The sequence below is a fragment of the Lissotriton vulgaris genome, chromosome 4_1 (genome assembly GCF_964263255.1).
Source record: "Lissotriton vulgaris chromosome 4_1, aLisVul1.2, whole genome shotgun sequence".
NCBI lineage: Eukaryota > Metazoa > Chordata > Amphibia > Caudata > Salamandridae > Lissotriton > Lissotriton vulgaris.
In genome coordinates this window covers 222,053,083-222,071,622 of record NC_141691.1, presented here as the reverse complement: position 1 = coordinate 222,071,622, position 18,540 = coordinate 222,053,083, and the positions used below count along the sequence as shown (strand labels likewise).

Sequence of the window (18,540 nt, the reverse complement as noted above, 5' to 3'; positions counted from 1 at the left end):
CGGCGTGACCCTGCCTGCTGAGGCCCGGCGCTGCCTCCTGAACGTTTGGGGCCGAACGACTACAATGTAGCTCAGACCCGCTGGGTCACCCTGGGTAATATGATAGCCAAAAGGGACATTGCCCAGAAATGGGGTGCGTCCCCCACTGTCGACCTGTGGAAGACCAACATGGATTGGTGCATGCTCCGAGAAAAGACTGTTTACTTGGCTCGGGGCAAACCCAGGATGTGGGGGTCGATATGGGGAGCGTAGAACTCGTACAGGGGAGACATCTGTGCACCCCCGGAGATGACACAGCCTGAGATCCGCCTGTCTCCGTAGCTCCCCCCTCCCAAGGTTCCAAGCTTTGTATCCTGAATCTCTGCTCCCCGTCCATCTGACTGTCATGTACACTGTTGTTGATGGGATGTGCGAACCCCGCCCCTCCCCGTGATATATGCCTAGACTATCCTCTTTGTCCTCAGCCTTGTTTCGTTTCTTTTCTTTTTTCACTTCCTTTTCTGTTCTTTCCTCTTTTTCTCTCTTTACTTTTCTCTCTGTTGACTTAGGTCATATTTATTGTTATTTTAGTATTTTCTATTATAAAATTAAACCTGACCACTCCTGTGCCTTGTTTTTGTACATTTTTCCGAGTTGCAATGTGATGCTGCCTGGCCTCTGGGATGTACGGCTGAATAGCGGTGTACTTGTTTTGGTAAATAAAGGTTTTCCAAAAAAAAAAAAAAGTAAGTCTGCCAGCCTTCAAAGCTTGAATAGGAGCCTCTTTAAAGGGGCTTTCACATCTCATCTAGATGTTAATGGGAACACTATCCTGAAGATCTGCATGAGGGCGCCACACAGGTGTTGGACTGCTCATCCACCACACCTGGGGAGGCACAGGAAGGACAAAAGCTTTAGTCAATCGGCTAGTGCTAGGAGGCATCTGAGATGTTTTAAGCCAGTATTTTACAAAAGGGTTAGAGAAATAACAGAACATCATGGGCATGTCCAATTATTGCAGCATGTTTTATCCCTAATCTCAGTACTATGACCAAATTACCCAATGAGACAGACCCACAAGGGAAGACTAACCGAATTGCCTATGCATGCAGAGCCATCACACCCACAGAATAACAAAACTCCCACTTTGCAAAAAAAAAGCCATCTCAATACTGTGGGGATCTTCAATATCTACCTCTGTTGACACTCGTGGCAGGCTCTAATTAATTACAACCCTCTGAAGCATGTCTTTCAAGGGTCTGCCAAATCCACCATTTTAGACCGGAGAGTCTACAAATGTCCTTTCACCATTGAGTACAAGCTAGGCTACGAGTAGTCAATCCTGTCATGTTCATGGTATGCGCCGGGAGGTACACCAAACACAGGACGCAGGTTAGTCAGCTATTTCCTTTATTATCATATCGTGCAGTTGCTCGTCAGCACATCCGTCCTCGTCCCTGTCCTCGTCATTTTCTGTCCTCTTCCTGTCCCCTCACCGGATCTGGTATCCGGTGACGACCTGGTCACTCTCCCTCAGGACCCACAGGGTCCTAATGCCCTACTGACGGTCGCCCACCCTATCAGGTCACGACATCTCCCCCCTTGTTGCAAACAAATGTTCATGACACATTTATCATAACCACTGTCGCCCACCATTGACAGTCCTCATTCACAGTTACATTGATGAAGGGGAAAGAACGAAAGAGAGAGAGAGAGAGAGAGAGGGAAAGAGAGAAAACCTGCTCCTTTTATCTCTCTTCAAACAAATTGTCTCTGTTATTTCTTGCATGTTCTTCTCAGCCTTTCGTCATGTCGTCTTCTTTCAGTTTTAGTCCAGATGCATGTTTCCGGTGATCACCACGTGCTTTTATCTTTCCTCTTGCCTCTTTGTCTTTTATTGTTAAGTCCCTTCTGTCTGTACTTATTTTATCTTCCACTTGTGGCAGTCTCGTCTTGCTCAGTCTGTAAGGTGTTACTATCCGTGGCTCCTCCATTAAGATGCCTTTCTCTGCTTCTGACAGTTCTTCATTTATTGTCTCGAGCGTTAATCGTTCTTCTTTGCTGACTCCTTTTTCCTTGAGGCTGTTATTGTTTGTGTGTCTCCATCTTTTTTGCCTAGATACTTCCTGGATCGCTAGCATGGTGGTGTCTCTTTTTGTCTCTTGTTCTTTGTCCCTCTTTTCTTTGTTATTTCTCTTTTCTGTCCTTTATTTAGCCTTATCTCTGGCTTTTCCTTTATTTTTGCTTCTTTCTTATATGTCTTTCCTTCTTTTCTTTATTTTACAAAATTCTTATTTGGCCTCTTCTGGGCTTTCCTAGTCTTTTTCTTCTTTATTTCCTTGTTTTCTAATATTTGCTTCTTTCTTGCGACTTATTTCTTATGTTTGTGCCTTTCCTTTTGTTTTCTTTTCTTTCTTGTTCTCCTTTCTTCTTTCTCTTTCTTTGAGTGGTCTTTGTCCCTTCTTTCCTCGTTACTTTGTTACTTTACTCCTTTTTCTTCTTTCTTCTTTTCTTTATTGCCTTTTAACTTCTCCTTTGCTCTTTGTTTTTCCTTGTGCGATCTTTGTCCTTCTTTTCTTTGTTGCTCTGCTTTGTTTCCTTTCTTTTCTTTTCTTTTCTTTGTTATTTCTCTTTTCTGTCTTTTATTTAGCCTTCTCTGGCTATTTCCACTGTCTTTTGCTCCTTTCTTATGTCTTTTTCCTTGTTTCTCTTTGTTTGTCTTTTTGTTTATGTCCTTTCTCTTTTTCCACTTATTTTCTTTGGTTTTCTTTTTTCCTATTGCACTGTCTTCTTTCTCCTTTTCTTTATTGCTCTTTTTCCACTTGTGCGCCCTTTTTGCGCTTTGTTTATCCTTTATTCTTCACTTTTTCTTCTGTTATTCTTCTTATTTGCCCTTTGCCTGGCTTTGAAATGGCTGCTCTGTTTTTTCCTATGATCTTTTCTTGGATGTCCCCTTCAAAATGTCCGCCATCGTTCTCACAATCCTTTGGTACTCTTTTGTTTTTACTTTCCTTATAATTTGTCTATTTCTAGCTTCTGGGTGTCTTTTCTTTTTCATTTCCTTTTTTTTTTCGACGTTATTTGGCCTTAAAATGGCCGAACCATTGTTGTCTATGATTGTTTCCTCATCTAAGATGGCCGCCACTGTTCTCGCGCTATTTCGCGGTCATAATCGCATTGCCTGTTTATAAGATGGCCACCACTGCTGTTCTTAGTGCCCATTGGCTCAGCTCGCCTTATTCCACTATGGCCGCCGAGACTCTCGATGTTCTTGCGATGGCTCGCGTCAGCCGTTTCAATTTATGCCCTTATTTCCCAGCTCTTACCGCATCCGTGCGGGTCTTCATCGGTGGCAGTCGCGGCGGGCTCCCGCGTCGCTGCTCAATGGGCAGTCTTTCTTGTGTCTCATACACTTCCAGGGTGGGCTCCTGGTGTATCTCCAGCCATCGACTTGTTGCTCGACGATCCACGCATCGTTCGTCACTTTCCCTCGTCGCCAGTTGTCATGTTCATGGTATGCGCCGGGAGGTACACCAAACACAGGACGCAGGTTAGTCAGCTATTTCCTTTATTATCATATCGTGCAGTTGCTCGTCAGCACACCCGTCCTCGTCCCTGTCCTCGTCATTGTCTGTCCTCTTCCTGTCCCCTCACCGGATCTGGTGTCCGGTGACGACCTGGTCACTCTCCCTCAGGACCCCCAGGGTCCTAACGCCCTACTGTCCGTCGCCCACCCTATCAGGTCACGACATCTCCCATGGAATACCTGTTTGGTAGCCCTGAGTGACTGACTTACATAAACAGTTACTAGCACCAGATGCTGCCTAACTGCAAAGCGCAACATCAAAACAGAGATAGAGCCACCTTCGATGAAAGCCCTACAGAACATATGGTGGGAAATAGAAATAAGAGAACAAGGGCTAGCCCTCAGCGGCACCCACTTGGTCATGTCAGCTCCCTTTTCTAGGAGCACCATGAATTTGGCAGCAGTTGTCACCTAGGAGACATGAGGACTAAGGACCATCCAACAGAATAGGTGTGGTAAATTGACATTGATCAAATAATGGAGAAGAAGGTCAGGTTGACTCATGTGCAAAGGTTTGGCGCCTCTAACAACGTCGCCCCACTCATTATTGAATAGGTGAGCAAAGTTCCATGGGTATCACTAACTGCAGATGCTTTGCTCTCACTGGATGAGGGACAAATCCTAGGGGTTACAGGTAGAAAAAAAGGGTATTGTCCAGCTAAGATGCAAGTATGGAGAGAGCCTGTTGCATGTCTGTATCTAATTGCTTGTGCGTCCAAGAGCTAGGGGTCACATCAGGGAACTGAAGGGAAAGGTAGGGATATGGAGACAACAACTTTGGAAGTGATGTATATCCATTGCCTATGAAGTTAAATTACATGGATATCTAATAAACTGTAAAAACTGTAGATAGGTTGAAATAGCAGCCAGTTGTGCAGAGTAGTAGGCTGAGCCACTTTAACACAAAGATGCCTTAGATTAAAAAAAAGAAAATGTTTCATTCTGATAATAATATTTTTTATTTCTCGTATTGGGGGGTTTATGTAGCATATAAAATAGACCCAAATAGGAGCTTAAGGTTTTAGTACTTAAAAAATACTAAAGAAAATAAATATGGAGCAGAATGGATGCCGCCAAAGTTCACCAATTTCTCCTGAAGCTCCAATTAGAGATTCCAACCGCAGGGCTCGTTTCCATATGCAGAGTTAGAATCTCAGCGGGGTCTGGGGATTTAGACAGAAGTGTAATCCCACCAGAATGTCCCAGCAAAAAAAGAACACACAAGGGCAGAGATACGGGCTACAGGAATCATCTCTCCATCGCTCGTGTTGCTGAAGGAAACAACATGGCACTTAGGGGTGTTCTTGTAGGCTGGGGATGCTCTTGTAGGCTGTAGCTTGCCCAGTAAATATTGAGTGGGTGTGCCTACCCGTAGGCGTTCAGTGTTGAGGTGAGGCTTTGTCACAGCAGAGGATCTCCACAGTATATTAATAAACAATAAAGTGGTTCCTATGGGGGTAGTGTAGCCCTTGACTACCACAGCAATAGAGTTTATCAGGGAAAGAGGAGAAAACTACTCCAATGAGTAAGTCCCAGTAATGCATTTAGTGCATTTATTTACACACATCTCATTTATGAATATATTGTTCAATTCACACAGCATAATGAATTACTTATACAAGGTGCTCCTAAAAAGTGACGCCACTGTGAGCGTGATATATAGTGAATAAAAAGTGCTTTTTTGCTATGTACAGCATATATACATGTGGCTGATAGGGACAATAGCATTTTTTGAAGTCCACACCTGTGAAACAAGTGTTGACATCCACCATAAAAAATTGTAAAAAACCCAGTCCACACGTTATTTGGTGACGTTTCAACCCCTCAACATTAGCATTTAGAGTGTGGTCATCATCAGGATGAAAAGTATCTAAAACGAGGCACAAAATAATTGGGGCAGAGATTTCCTCAATCAAATGAATGTCCGACAGTTTGTTCTGAACCAACTTCCATGTGGACATTGGCATGCCAAGAGTGTATGGCATTAGGATTCTCATATGCATGGAAGTGTCACACTGTTTCAAAGGACAGCTTCAAAATTGTATTTGCGTACCAGGGTATTCAAAAACAGTATAACTGGATGTGTTCCGTATACCCTTATGGCACCTACAATTCCGATGCATTTAGAAAACAGTCACATTTCTTCCAAACAGCCAGTACAATAAGGTGTCAGGACAGAAATCACTGGGGTGGCAGAGTGGGCTAAAGAACGGTGATGGATTAAACCCAGATCTGTTGACTGGGTGTGAGTGTTTGATTGGTTCAGCTGCTCCGTCCACCACCACCCCCTTTTGTACCGCAGGACAGAAATCAAAGCAGGTTAAATAAAAGATTTATTAATCATCCGAAGTGAAGTCAGGGGACTCCTTTCTAAAGATTCTTTCCCTCTACTTTGATAAAATGACATTGAAACGCTGCCTGTGTTCAGCCTAAGGTATATTGCCACCTCAGAGGATGCCCTCAGCAGTGGATCAATGTTGGCATTTGGGAACTAGAGAGGATGTCCCATAGGATTGAAGCAAAGCTCAGAACTCCCCTTAGCCTGCAAATGAAGACAGACTGTGCTTGCATATCATCGTGAGAGCTTAGTGTTGCTCAGAATAAGCAGCAAATCTTTGGAGAATACAAGCAGAGCATCTCAGGAGGCAAATCACAATAATGGGAGCCTGAGATAAAAAGAGCAAAGATGGTGCACTTCACTCGCAGAAAAGTACAACCAACATAGAGACTTCAGGAATGATGCAGGGTCTGAGCAGAGCACAGGTACAATCAATATTGAGTAAGCTGGATCCTGGGGTTCTTAGGTAGACTACATAAATGCACACAATCAAGATAGATTAGTTTCCATGGAGAGTAAGATGGAGGCTATAGTGTTATGTAGGAGCAGAGTCTCTACCTACAGAATAAGCTTGAGTCTCCAGAGAAATCTGTAGAACAAGCAGCTGTTGCCCACAGGATTTCTGTATTATTTCAGACCAATCACTAAAAAATGTCCATCTGTCATCTGGAAAAAATGGTAGAAACATTGGTGAGGGTGGGGATCTAGAGAGAACCGTATTAAAACAGGAGATAATAACCCACTTGATTTCACCTCCTGAGTGAGAAACTTGAAAATCCAGAAGAAATTATGGTTTACACAAACCTTTTCCTCCCCAGCAGAGGCTCTAAAGATGAAAAGATGCAAAACCAATTCTAACATCAATGAAAAGACCAGACAAACAGAATGTGTAGATAGGTGAGGCAGAAAGAAAAAAGAAAGATATTCTCCAATGGACAGAGGTTTGACTTTTTCTGTCGCAAGGCATAGAACCAAATCAATGGAACAACAAGCTTCGGGAGGAGGAAAAGAACTGATTTCACTGGAGGTCCAGGTAGTGGTACATTATCTGGTATGGTTGGCAGCATTGCATGGAAGGCAAGTTCAACCTCTTGAAATTGTAGCAGCAAAAACATGCAAAGCACAAAGAGGGCCGGAGGTGGTTTAGCGACCAGCACGGGTTGTATCCCGTTTCAGCCCATTACCCTCATAGGAGGTGTGACCACCTTCTTCAGGACCTTGTGAGTGTTACTACAAGTGTGAGTCACAAAGTGTAACATACAGAAAATAATATATAGATACTCAAGATACAAAACCAGTGGTTGGACTGGTATGCCACTCAGTCAGGGATCCACTGGGTGGGAAAGGTCGGAGGGGGAGTGGCCATCATTTATAAAGATGAATACAGATGCATTAGCTCACACCTGCTCATAACCAACTGTGATATAGCACAATTCAGTATCAGATTATCCCCCACCCATACTTTCTCAGACACGCTCGTCTACAGGCCACCTGGTCCCTGTAACACTTTCCTAGAGTGTTTCCCTGACCTTATAGCAAGCACCACCACCAGTAAAGGATAGGTGACTTTAACCAGCACCTAGATGAATCTGGTAACACATCCACCAATAGATTCATACAAGATATGGAAGCTATGCAGCTTAGAGAGCTACTGAGATCTGGCACTCATGAAAAAGGGCACACTCTAGACGTGATATTATCCAATGACCCTAAAATAGAGGTAGAGACACTTATACCGGTTCCGTGGTGAGACCACTTTTATATTACTCTCACCCTAGTTAAAACACATAATCAAACAGCCGTTCACAGCACCATAATGGCAGGCAGGAAAAGGCCTTGAATCATACCTTGATGGTATGGTTAGCACCCCGGAAGCCCGACCCCAGTCCTGACAGGAAATCTAGAGGAGGCAGGTAGGTTATGGTATGATTGGTTCAACCTAGTAGCCGAACAGTGTATCCAGAAAGTTAGGCCAAGGGATCATCGTGCCTGTAGAAAAACTGCATGGTTCAACACCCACTTAGCCTCATTGAAAAAAACCATGTAAAAAATTGAAAGAAATTGGAGGAAAATGTATAATCCTATTATCAAATGTCAATATAAGAAGGCCCACAGACAAGACCACAATGAAATGAAACAAGCCCAAGCCAAGCACTTTGAGGAAAAATTAAATCAGCTCTTAACTCTTCTAGGGAACTTTTTAAGGTCGTTAGATCCCTAATTACAACAGAACAGGAGACTTCCCCTCAACAATCCTCAAAGGGGAGATGCAATGAGCTTGCAACCTTTTTCAAAAACAAGGTGGAAAACATCTATCACTCAATTCAAGGGAGCCCTCATATAGACAGCACAGATGCTCCTCCAGGAACCATTGACCCTTTGGGACAGGCTACAGGACCAATACTAGATCATTTCCCGGTGCTAAGTATAGAAACCACCAGCATGATCCTGCATAACATTAAATCAGGCTCCTCCCAAGATCTGGTGCCCCAAACATTCTTCTGCAGGGTGGAAATGCTACACTGCCCACTACATCAGAACTCCTATATCTTATACAAGGGATAATTCAACAAAAATGCAAACACGCCATAGTTCGAGCATTACGAAAGAAACCCCATTTAGACACTACAGACCCTGGAAACTACCGCCCCATATCACTATTACCCCTGTACGGAAAAATAGTAGAAAAGCACGTTAACCATACCCTGTCACAGTTTCTGGAAGAGAATGAGGTGTTACATCATACCCAAATGGGTTTCATACCGCAGCATAGTACAGAGTCAACCCTGCTAGAGGACACTGAGGAACTCAAGAGAATTCTCGATCAGGGGGTGTAGCTGCAATCCTGTTACTTGATCTTAGCGCAGCTTTTGACACTGTGGATCCCAACACCATGATTCTCAGGTTAAAAGAGGCAAGTATCAGAGGCAGTGCCCCGGGCTGGCTGTCCTGATTTCTGAAAGATAGATCCTTCCAGATAATGCAAGGGGCACATTTCTCAGATGTCTTACATATCTCATGTGGAGTCAAACAGGGATCCGCCCTTTTCCCACTTTATTCAACAAGTTTATGCAACAACTGGCAAATATAGAGCAGACATTTGGATTATCCATTGTGTCATATGCAGATGATACTCAACTGGTATTATCAGTTACAAAGGGCCCTTAATCCAATTACAACCAACTGGCCCCCTGCATGGAAAAAGTAGCCGAATGGATGACCAGGTGTAGCTTAAAGTTGAATGGAGATAAAACAGAACTGATGTTCTTGGGCAACAATTCTGTGCCCAGGGCACCATTAGCTGGCCACTATAACTTGCCAGTCCCCCTACTCCAAAAAGCTCCATAAAAAAACCTGCAAATGTGGCTAGACCACAATCTCTCCATGGAAATACAAGCTAAAAAACCCTGTAGCCACCTGCATTGGGAATACTCCGTATGCTTGGGAAGATTTTAACCCTCATGCCTGAACAGACTCGGGGAACCGTTGTGCAGGCCTTGATAGTCTCTCGGCTGGACAACAGCAACTCCCTCTATCTGGGCTCCCCTAAATATGTAGTGAACAGACTACAGGTGGTTAAAAATGCAGCAGCCAGGATACTCCGAGGCACACCCAGACAGGATTCAGCAAAAGTATCATTGAAACTGCTGCACTGGCTGCCGATTGAAGCCAGGGTCTAATTCAAATCTTTATGTGTAGCCCACAATGCCATGAACTGCAAGGGACCAGCCCTACTGAGAAAACTCATTACCCCCTATGTCCCCAGAAGGTCTCTTAGATCCGCCTCAGACCTGCTCAATAAGACAACAAGGATAATAAGATCCAGAGGGGGAGGAACATATTTTTTGCATCTAGTTCCCAGGTTGTGGAACTCTTTGCCTAAAAAAAAAACATTAAACATGGCTCTTCCCTTGATGACTCTTATCTCCCCCACACATCACCGTCTCTCCTCAGTGCTGGGAAGCCCTCGCACAGCTATGCGCTTTATAAAATCCATGGTCAGGATTTCCTGCAAAAGTCAGGCAACAAGCCCCATCTTAAACAGCAGCAAAAACATGACCTAAAGATAAGTTCTGAAAAATGTTCAATAATATTTAGAAGTGTACCAGCTCTAACTGGCGAGTGGTGGGTAAACCTTCGGGCTTTGGATGATGGCCTTGTCTCAGGTCCCATGGCATGGGACCTGGAGAATATAGTTATTATTATTATTATTAAATGTTATAAAACGCGTAGTCACCCGTGAGTATCCCAGCGCTAAGATCCATACATCTGAAGGTCAGTGGGGCAAGGGGGGGGGGGGAGTCAAATTAGGGAAAGAGGTGCGTTTTCAACCGCTTCCTGAATCGGAGATAGTCTGGTTCTGTTCTAAGGTCGCGGGGTAACGAGTTCCAAAGGCGGGCAGTGTGGACAGAGAAGCGCCTTCCACCCGTACGCGCCTTCTTAACTCTAGGGAAGGTGATTGGTGATAAGATATTCCTGATCGGATCGTAGGGATCTTAGGGCTTTGTAGGGTCTGATAAATTTTCTTAAAATAGGGGGGCCTTTGTCTTGTAGAAGTCTGTGAGCCAGACATAGGGCCTTGAACTTCACTCGCTCTCTAACTGGGACCCAGTGGAGGAGCTTCAGGGCTGGTTTGGCCGAAGCTCTGGCAGGGGTATTGGTGAGGATCCGGGCCGCGGAATTCTGGATCCTTTGTAATTTGTTCAAGATTGCCTCAGGAGCGCCTAGGTAGATGAAATAAGGCCTTGGATTAACAGTTTTTGGGAGGTAGGAGGAAGTAGAGGCAGAATCTTCCTGATCGACTTAAGGAGTCCAAAGCACGTCCCAGCAACTTTTTTGGCTTGTGTCTTGAAAGACAGATCTTTTCCGAGCCAAATACCCAGGCTTTTAATCTCGGACTTCGGGTCAGGAGGTTCACCCAGGCAGGGGGGGCAGATGTTCTGTGAAAGGGACAGCCCCTTCTGGCCAAGGAGGAGAATGTCTGTCTTTGAACCGTTAAGTTTCAAAGATGAGCTGTTCATCCATCCTTGTATTTGCGTCAGACAGTTGTATAAGTCCGCTGGTTCTTGACTTGGGTGAGATAAGGACACCACTAATTGAGTATCGTCAGCATAGCTGACGATACTCACTCCGAACGGGTTGACAACCTCCTCCAATGGGGACATGTAGACATTGAATAATGTCGGGCTCAGGGAAGAACCCTGAGGCACGCCACATTGGAGGGGTGTTTCGGGGGAGCGGGTGTCATTCTCCCAGACCTGAAAGGAGCGTTGGCCCAGGAAGGAAGTAAGCCAGGTCAGCGCAGTTCCCTTCACACCGATATTCCTAAGTCGGTGAATAAGGAGCCGATGGTTAACGGTGTCGAAGGCCGCACTGAGGTCCAGGAGGATCACTGTCACTGATCCTCCCGCGTCCAGAAGTGCTCTGGCCTCCTCCACCGCTGCGAGAAGGGCGATGTCAGTGCCCTGCCCTGGGCGGAATCCAGTCTGCGAGCTTTTAAGCAGATTGTTGATTTCCAAATATTGTGAAAGTTTTTAATTCACGAGCTTTTCAGCAATCTTACTGGTTCCGGGGAGAAGGGAGATTGGCCTGTAGTTGGCCAAGTCCGAGGGGTCCAGGGAGGGTTTTTTCAATAGCGCCTTGACGACCGCCGCCTTCCAGCTGGAGGGAACAATTCCCTGTAGCAGTGAGGCGTTAATGAGATGGGTAAGGGGGGGACGATGGTGGGTGCTACTTTCTTAAGGATGCGTAGCGGAACGGGGTCCCTAGGAGATCCGCTTTTGATGGTATCTATCGTGCTTTCGACCTCTTCGACAGTCACTGATCCCCAGGAAGTTAGACGGGGAGAGGTGGGAGTAGTGTTGATTTCTTTTTTCTCGCTCAAGTTAGTGGATGGGATGGAGGCAAGGATTTTCTGGATCTTCTCCTCGAAGAAGTTGACCAGTTTAAGGCATTTTTCCTCATCTGCTTTGGGGTCTGGTAGAGTTCTAAGTCCAGAGTCTGGGACCTTAAGAAGTTCTTTTAAAATAATAAAAGATTCCTTGCTGGAGCAAGAGTAGTTTTCTATCCTTTCTTGGAAGAATATACTTTTAGTCTTGCGAAGAGCGGTCTTGTAATTTTTTAATGAGGTATGGTAGGCATCCTTCTTGACAGTTGACTTATCCTTCCTCCCGGAGCTCTCCGTTCTTTTACATTCCTTCCGTAAAAGATTGAGCTCCGGAGTGTACCAAGGGGCAGGGCTCACTCTTTTGGTATGCTTGAGGGTAGTAGTTTTGGGGAGGAGTTTGTCCGATGAAGATGTAAGCCAAGAGTTGAACTGTTTATCGGCGTTGACTGGATCGGTGGTAAAGGCAGGGATAGAGTCCAGGAGAATGGTGGTCCATTCGCCTGGTACAAGTTTGTGCCAGCGCCGGTCAGTGACCCGGGTTTTGGGATGTTGGGTGGGTGATATGAAGAAATACCAAGAGATGGGGATTAAAAAGTGGTCTGTCCAAGGAAGGGGAAGGAGGGGGCCAGTGGTGATGTCCGTGATGTTGGTGAGGACGGGATCCAGAAGGTGCCCCTTGTCGTGGGTAGGTCCTGTATTGACTAGCCGAATATTAAACGACATAAGGTCAAGAAGGAGATCAGATGCTGTTAGATCTGTAGGGTCTGATAGATGAAGATTGAGGTAGCTATCTGTGACACAGTGTCAACAAGAGCACTGAGGAATTTCCCTGGTATTCCCGGGGGGCGGTAGATCAGCAGCCCTGATAGGGAGTGTGCAGGGGATGTTTGAAGAGCGAAATGGCAGCTTTCACAATCTTCAATGTTGGCATTACTAGTGCTACAGTTCATAAGTTTGGGTTACTTATTTGTAATGTTTTAAGACCTATAAGGAGTTTTACACCAAGATAACTGTGTTGCTTTAAAGGCGGTGCACTGTTTAGTGTTTTGTTGTTTACCGCTAGATTCATTATTCAATAACAAAAGATGCTAAATATACATAAACATATGAAAATCACATACAGGGAGCCCCTGATACATCAACCACATTAATCAGCACACCCGAATACCAATGTTCTCTTTCCTTTCCCAACCAAACCATAGTTTCATATCTTAGCCCTTCTGCTGACAAAATTTCACCAAAATGCATGGGTTGGCAGAGGTCACAACCTGTTAACCACTGCTAACATCAGAGGGCTACTTCTTGTCCCACTCTTATACCCACAACATCTTCCTCAGGTTTAGGAGAAGGGCAAGTAGTGAAACCCCCAGAAACTAAAGATTGCTGTAAGAGAACGTTTCATTTTATTTTACAGCCACTGCCTTCATGACCCTGGATTACAGGGATACGAAAGGAAGTGACATGCGTACCGATGAGCAGGTCACGGTAGCAGGGGTAGCAAGAACATATACCTTGTTAACTTGTTAACAGAAGCATCCAATGCAGATTGTGCAGAAATATACCTTGACTAATGCAGAGCAATAACATACCCTAGAACAGGCGCATGCTCACCTTCCACAGTTATAAAGGTCACAGCAGTAGCAGGTATTGCTTTTTACTTTAAGAGTGCAGGATGGACCTGTCGGCAATGGACAAGGGACCTGTAAACAATGAAGATAATATTGTGATGCACTGATTCACTGGTTTGTGCTTTTCTAAAAGAACGTCACTTCAAAATACAATGTATTGCCACAAGTAAATACAATATTGGTTTGCTTTGGTCTAAAATGTAATGCAAATGTGGCTATGTATAGCTTTTGTGTCATTTAGTCTGCTGGCTTCTGTTACCTGGGATGTGTGTAATGTCTGTGATTATGTATGTGATGGAGAGAGAGAGAGAGAGTTAGAAACAGAAAGCAAGAGACAAAGATAGACTTGTATAGCCAAGGTAGAAGCCATCTTGGTATGGGCATGGTACTAAATACAGAAAAGAAATAAATACATATTTAGAATTTATAACAGCTCTAATATTTCAGAATATAGCCTTATAGCCCGTAGGAGCGGTCTTTACTGACCATTAAAGGCTAGCTCCAGCGTTAAAGGCCTGAGCCAAAGGTACATAATAGCCGGATAGCCTGCTATGGTGGGCTTTAGGGCTATTAGAACATTCCACCCCTTGAGGGCAAAATGTCCTTATTATATAAACAAAGGCCTCCTGGAGCTTGATGGGGTTGAAATCCTCGAGAGTCTGACCAATAGCTGTGAAAGGGAGCTGAAGTCAGCCTCTGGTTCTCCATAGACGTGGCTAAACTGATTTTTCCCATTCAGCCACAAGGTCATGGAGACCAGAAGCTTAGCAGCATTCCCCCACCCTCCTTACGCAGCTCAAGTGATTCTGTGAGCTACGGAAGGAGGGAAGGGGAAGGCTATGGTGTGCTCTGCTGCATACCCTCTGGCTTTCGTTTTCCCCTGTCCCCTCCATATATTTTGGAGAAGAAAGCGAAAGACAAAGGCTGTGTATCAGAACATTGAAATGTTGGGAGCAGCAGCCCAATATCACTTTATATAGGCCGCTACTGCTCCATTGTCTTCAATGGAGCTCTCAACATTCCATGGTTCTAATATCTTTCATAGAAATATCATCTGACATAAATATCAAACCCTATTACTAACTCCATTCGGTCAATATTTTTAAAAACTATATTTAGGACCCACTATTTATGTCAAACAATATTCAGATTACAATATTCTGGTACCACACCTCTAAAACGTGGAGTAAAAGCAAATATCCAAAGGTGTTTTCTGACACAGTTCAATTAATTACATACTTTGATATATGACTAATGAGAAAGGAACCTCAACCCTTCAAAGAAACCTTAAATATATGGAGTTCTTATTTTTTGGAACTTTCTTGGATGTTTCCCACCATTCAACTACACAGGAAGTGACATCACTGGACTTACCATCATCCATCTGCACAGGAAGTGACAGCACTTTTGAATTCCCATCAGCTGACTGTACAGGCAGTGACAACACTGTTTTCCCACCAAATTGCCTTTAAAAGGAGCGGTTTAGTAATTCTTTTCCCATCATCAATCTGCACAGGAAGTGACATCACTGAAATTCCACTACCCATCTGCACAGGAAGCGACAACCTTGGGTTTCCTTTCATCCGTCTGCACAGTGACATCATTGGTTCCCATGCAAAACTCTCTTTAAAATAATAACGCAAGCATGAGGCATCTTGGATTTCCCATCATTCATCTGCACAGAAAGTGACATCACTGTATTCTCCATCACCCATCTGCAGAGGAAGTGATATCACTGATTCCCATCTTCCATCTGCACAGGTAGTCATATCACTGGTTTCCAACCAAAACTGTCTTGAACGAAGAAGCCAAGTAAGAGGATTCATTTCTCACCATCCATCTGCATAGGAAGTGACATCACTGGATTTCCCACGCACGCCGCTAAACACCTACTGTAAGAAATTGAGTTGCTGATCAAGGGGGGTGAAACCCTACTTAGTAGGAACCATGATTAGGGTGAAGTCCCAAGCAAACCCTAAATTAACCTGTACTCAACCCTTGGGTAGCTTGGCACAGAGCAGTAAGGCTTAACTCATACGCACTGTGCACAGTATTTGTGCAACACTTCAAACAGTAAAACAATGACAATACACCACAAAAGACTTCCAAATCAGTTTAGAAGAATATAGTAGTTTTAAATCAATGAAACAAAACCAAAAAAATTCAACCAGTAGAACCGGAGATATACAGGTTTAAAGGTTTTTAGTAAGAATAGCACCAAAAATATCACAATGCACCAACGGTGGACATCTGATTGCACTGGACTGGGCCAAAGCCACAAGTTTAGGCCAACTATGGTGGAGCGCGGGCCAGCTATAAGGGCCCAGTTAGGCTCGCTGAACAAGAGTACCTTAAGTCCTGGTTTGTGGAGTTTGGTGAAGGTCTGTGTTGAAGATGCGTCCACCAACTGAATCGATGTGTCGCCTCAGAGATGCGGGCAGGCTACGGTGTGAGGTCTTGCGTCATCATCGAGAATCCAGTCCACAAGTGTCTGACATGCTAAGTGTGGCATAGAGGATGTGGCATGCAGCTGGACTAGGCGTTGGTTCTGAGGAGCTGCAGTCTGCAATGCGACTCCGGTGTCGTAGTTGAGGTTGCCGTTGACAAGAGTACAAGGGCCTGCCTGATGATGCGTCGGTTCAAATGAGGCAATGCAGCTGCGATGCAATGCGGGTCTTTGCGACTGAACCGATACATTCATGAGTGGCTTGGGATTGTACCTCGCAGCAGAGGAGATGCATTGGCTCTGCTGGATTTACAGAGTCTGGCTAAGCACCATAAGCCCTCTGCCACCTGTGAGCGTAACCTGCTAAGCAGTGCCTCTTCAGTCTTGGACCTTAGGAAGAGTCCATGTCCTGGGGTCAAGGTTGTTGGAGCCTTCTGTCCCTGTGGCACTAGTCAGGAGACCAGCCAACTAGCCGTTAGTCACTTTGGTGCTATGGGTTCAACAGGTGCTGGTCAAGTCCCTCCCAGACAGACAAGAGGGCAGGAGGGCAGCATGCAGTAGGTCAGCAAAGCAAGATAGCAGTCCTTCAAAGCTGACACCCAGCAGAGTGGCAGTCCTTTCAGCAACGCAGCAGTCCTTCTTCCCGGCACAGTATCCACAGGTCCAGAAGTGTACTGAAGAGTTGGTGTCTGAGATCCAATATTTATACCTTATACTCTTCCTATAGAAAGTAGGAGAAGCTTTTAGAGGTTTTCTTTTCAAGTCTCCAGGCATCCTGCCTTCCTGTTCCTGGCTCCAGACTAACTACAGGGGGTATCAGACCTTTGTATGTAGGAAGGACACTGCCTATAATAGTGTAAGTAGGTTTGTATCCATGCTCCGCCCTCCCATCCTGTCAATGATGGCCCATCCAGGCACACCTAATCTCTCTATTGTGTGTGGCAGTCTAAGAGGAATACACAAAGCCCAACTATCAACAACATCCAGTCATGTGACCCAGGGACAGGCTACAGACACTAAACGACTGAGGCAGGAAAATGCCACTTTTTTAAAAGTGGCATTTTCAAAATTGTAATTTAAAATCCGACTTTCTCATGAGAGGATTTTTTATTACAATTCCAAAGACACCAAAAATGAACTAGTTACCTGCTCCCATTTGTAAATTACAGGTTATTAAAAGTAATAAGGTAAATTCAATGTTATCCTATGGGAGAGGTAGACCTTGCAATAGGAACATTGAATGTAAGAGTTTTTTACTACCAGGACATGTAAAATCATTCCTACTTTTTAAATACACTACACCCTTCTCTCAGGACTGTCCAAGACCTACCCTAGGGATGACGTATATATATTAACAAGCATTTGCAATGCAATGCAATAGGTCTAGCATTCATGAGAGTTTGAGCTACTGGTATTATAAATGACAATGCATTTTATTTATGTATTGTTTTTAAAACAGATGAATAAAAGGCATTGCAATTAATAATGCCAGTAGCTTAAACCCTCGCAAATGTGAGACCTATTGCATTGCAAATGCATGCTATAAAAGTGTTAGGAGAGAGCGTACATACCTCAATACAACATGCCTCGCAGAGCAGAGCATGAGCTACCCGGGCGCGACCTAAAAAGGAAGGTTGTGGCCTGGCATAAAAGGTCAAAATGCCAGTTTAAAAAGTGCAAACACAGGCTACAATGGCAGGTCTGAGACATTGTGTAAAGGTGTACTTAAGTGGGGGCAAAAATAAGTGCTAAAAGCCCTATTGTAGTATTTAATTCACAGGTCCTGGGACATGCAGTGCTACTTTACTAGGTACTTATAAGTAAGTTAAATATGCCAATTGGGGATAAGCCAACTTTACAATGTTTTAAGGAGTAAGCACATGCATGTTAGTACTGGTTAGCAGTGGCAAAATGTGCAGTCTTAAGGCCAGCAAAAATGGAGGAGGGAAGCAAAAGGTTTGGGGGAAGATCACCTTAAGGCTGACAGGTCTAACACCTACTGGTCCCCATCTTCACCAGTTTCAGCAACATGACAGTAGACAAGCCCACGTTAATCACCTGCTCTGACCACACCCTTGGCAACTTCTGCCTACCAGTCCCAGACTACCAGAATAAACAAACCCCATCGCCAAATCTTCATGACCGGACTGGAACAAGATCTCAGAAGCATCCTGGTTTTCCAAACTGGTTTTCCAAACTCCTACACCACTGGCCCAGACGCTCTGAATCCATCTGCAACTTCAACACCTGGACAGACACTGTCACTCCTTTCGAAGCCCAAAAATGCCACTAGAGTCAACCAAAGAACAAGGTGGTACCTAGAAGAGTTCAGGTTCACAAAACACCACTGCGAGCAACTTGAACGCGGATTTAGATCTTGGCGGACAGTAACTCGTCTACTGAAATATAAATCCCATAGGATATTATGGGATTTATATTTTGGCAGACAGGATATCCATCACCTTCGACCTAATGGTGACAGTCTATCTTGCACTTCTGGGACATCCTAGAATCTCATTAATACATAATCTGGTGCCCTTCCCACAGATAAAGACTTACCTGTCAACTAACCCCCCATTAGCAGGTGTCACACGCTTTTTGCAACCATTCACCTCCCTGATAAATAAGCTGCCTATGCTGACTTCAATGTTCACTCTTCACTTATCTTAATGGACC

At 44.5% G+C, this 18,540-nt stretch overlaps 1 protein-coding gene across 2 annotated transcripts in view; it reads right to left on the bottom strand.

Moving 5' to 3' along the window:
• Positions 1-18,540, bottom strand: part of TMEM255A (transmembrane protein 255A) — a 290,132-nt gene that overhangs the window by 49,646 nt on the left and 221,946 nt on the right. For both annotated transcript variants that reach the window (XM_086918520.1, XM_086918521.1), the window contains exon 6: positions 13,402-13,490. In XM_086918520.1, coding sequence (XP_086774646.1) covers positions 13,402-13,490 — 89 coding nt within the window. The remainder of the gene's footprint in view (positions 1-13,401; positions 13,491-18,540) is intronic.